The sequence below is a fragment of the Chinchilla lanigera genome, unplaced genomic scaffold, assembly GCF_000276665.1.
Source record: "Chinchilla lanigera isolate Chin_1 unplaced genomic scaffold, ChiLan1.0 scaffold00081, whole genome shotgun sequence".
Classification (NCBI taxonomy): Eukaryota; Metazoa; Chordata; class Mammalia; order Rodentia; family Chinchillidae; genus Chinchilla; species Chinchilla lanigera.
Genome location: NW_004955482.1, coordinates 6,184,330 through 6,185,201, shown reverse-complemented (window position 1 = coordinate 6,185,201; position 872 = coordinate 6,184,330). Strand labels below are relative to the sequence as shown.

General features: G+C 45.0%; 1 protein-coding gene across 1 annotated transcript in view; it reads right to left on the bottom strand.

Moving 5' to 3' along the window:
* Positions 1-234: 234 nt before the first annotated feature.
* Positions 235-872, bottom strand: part of Zcchc8 (zinc finger, CCHC domain containing 8) — a gene marked incomplete at its 5' end in the record, with an annotated part of 20,978 nt that continues 20,340 nt past the window's right edge. Inside the window, 1 exon segment of the mRNA XM_013503729.1 lies at positions 235-872. Within this exon segment, the coding sequence (XP_013359183.1) occupies positions 728-872 (145 nt within the window).

Below are 872 nucleotides of genomic sequence, written 5' to 3'. Positions count from 1 at the left end.
TAATCAACTTGTTTCATAATATTCAGAATATTGTTTTTATATAAAGGGTAGCTGCCCTCCATTGTTTTTTCAAAATAATTACTTCAAAAGCTTCTGTGGTTTCTATACTTAAGATTAAAGGCCACAGAATGTACCCAAACTTCAATTTTCTTGTTTCCTTTGTTATCACTAATTTTTGCAACCACAAATCTTCTTCCAAACTTAAAGGCAAAAACTTCACTGTGAAACCTTTTCTTACGTTCTGTGTATGAAAACTAATTTATTAAACCTCTGTACCCAGAGGGGAACAGACCACGTAGTAAGCTTATGTATGAAGAGTGAAGTTACAAAAAGTGAAAGTGCTATTAAAGTTGATGCCTGTAAATCTTACAAAAATATCCCAAATGGGGTAAAGCTGCTCATCCCTGATTTTTCTCGCCTGGTTGTCGGAGTTGAGATATGAATTTGAAATGGATAGGTTTTTCTTTTAAAAAGTGATATATTAAACTTATATACAGGATAATTAGCAAAATGTAGAAAGGGAAAACAATGTACAAAAGACGATAAAAAACATCACTCTTGAGGGACACCCACAATCCAAAAATAGAGTAATCCTGAAACAACGCATCTTCACAGGGCCCCCGCCCCGCTGCTGTCACTGAGGAGGAGGCAGGGCGGCGGCGCGCTTCCACTCCCGCGGCGGCCTGAGGCCGGCACCGGGCGCGCAGGGGCGCTCGCTCCCCGCGCGTCACTCGGCCGCCTTCTTGCTCTTCTGCTGGCTGCGCGGCGAGTTCCTGAGCAGGCTCCGGAGGCGCAGGTACACGCCCGTGGACTCGGCCATGTTCTCGAACTCGAAGGGCGTGATGCCCTCGGCGAACCTGCTCATGTCCGGG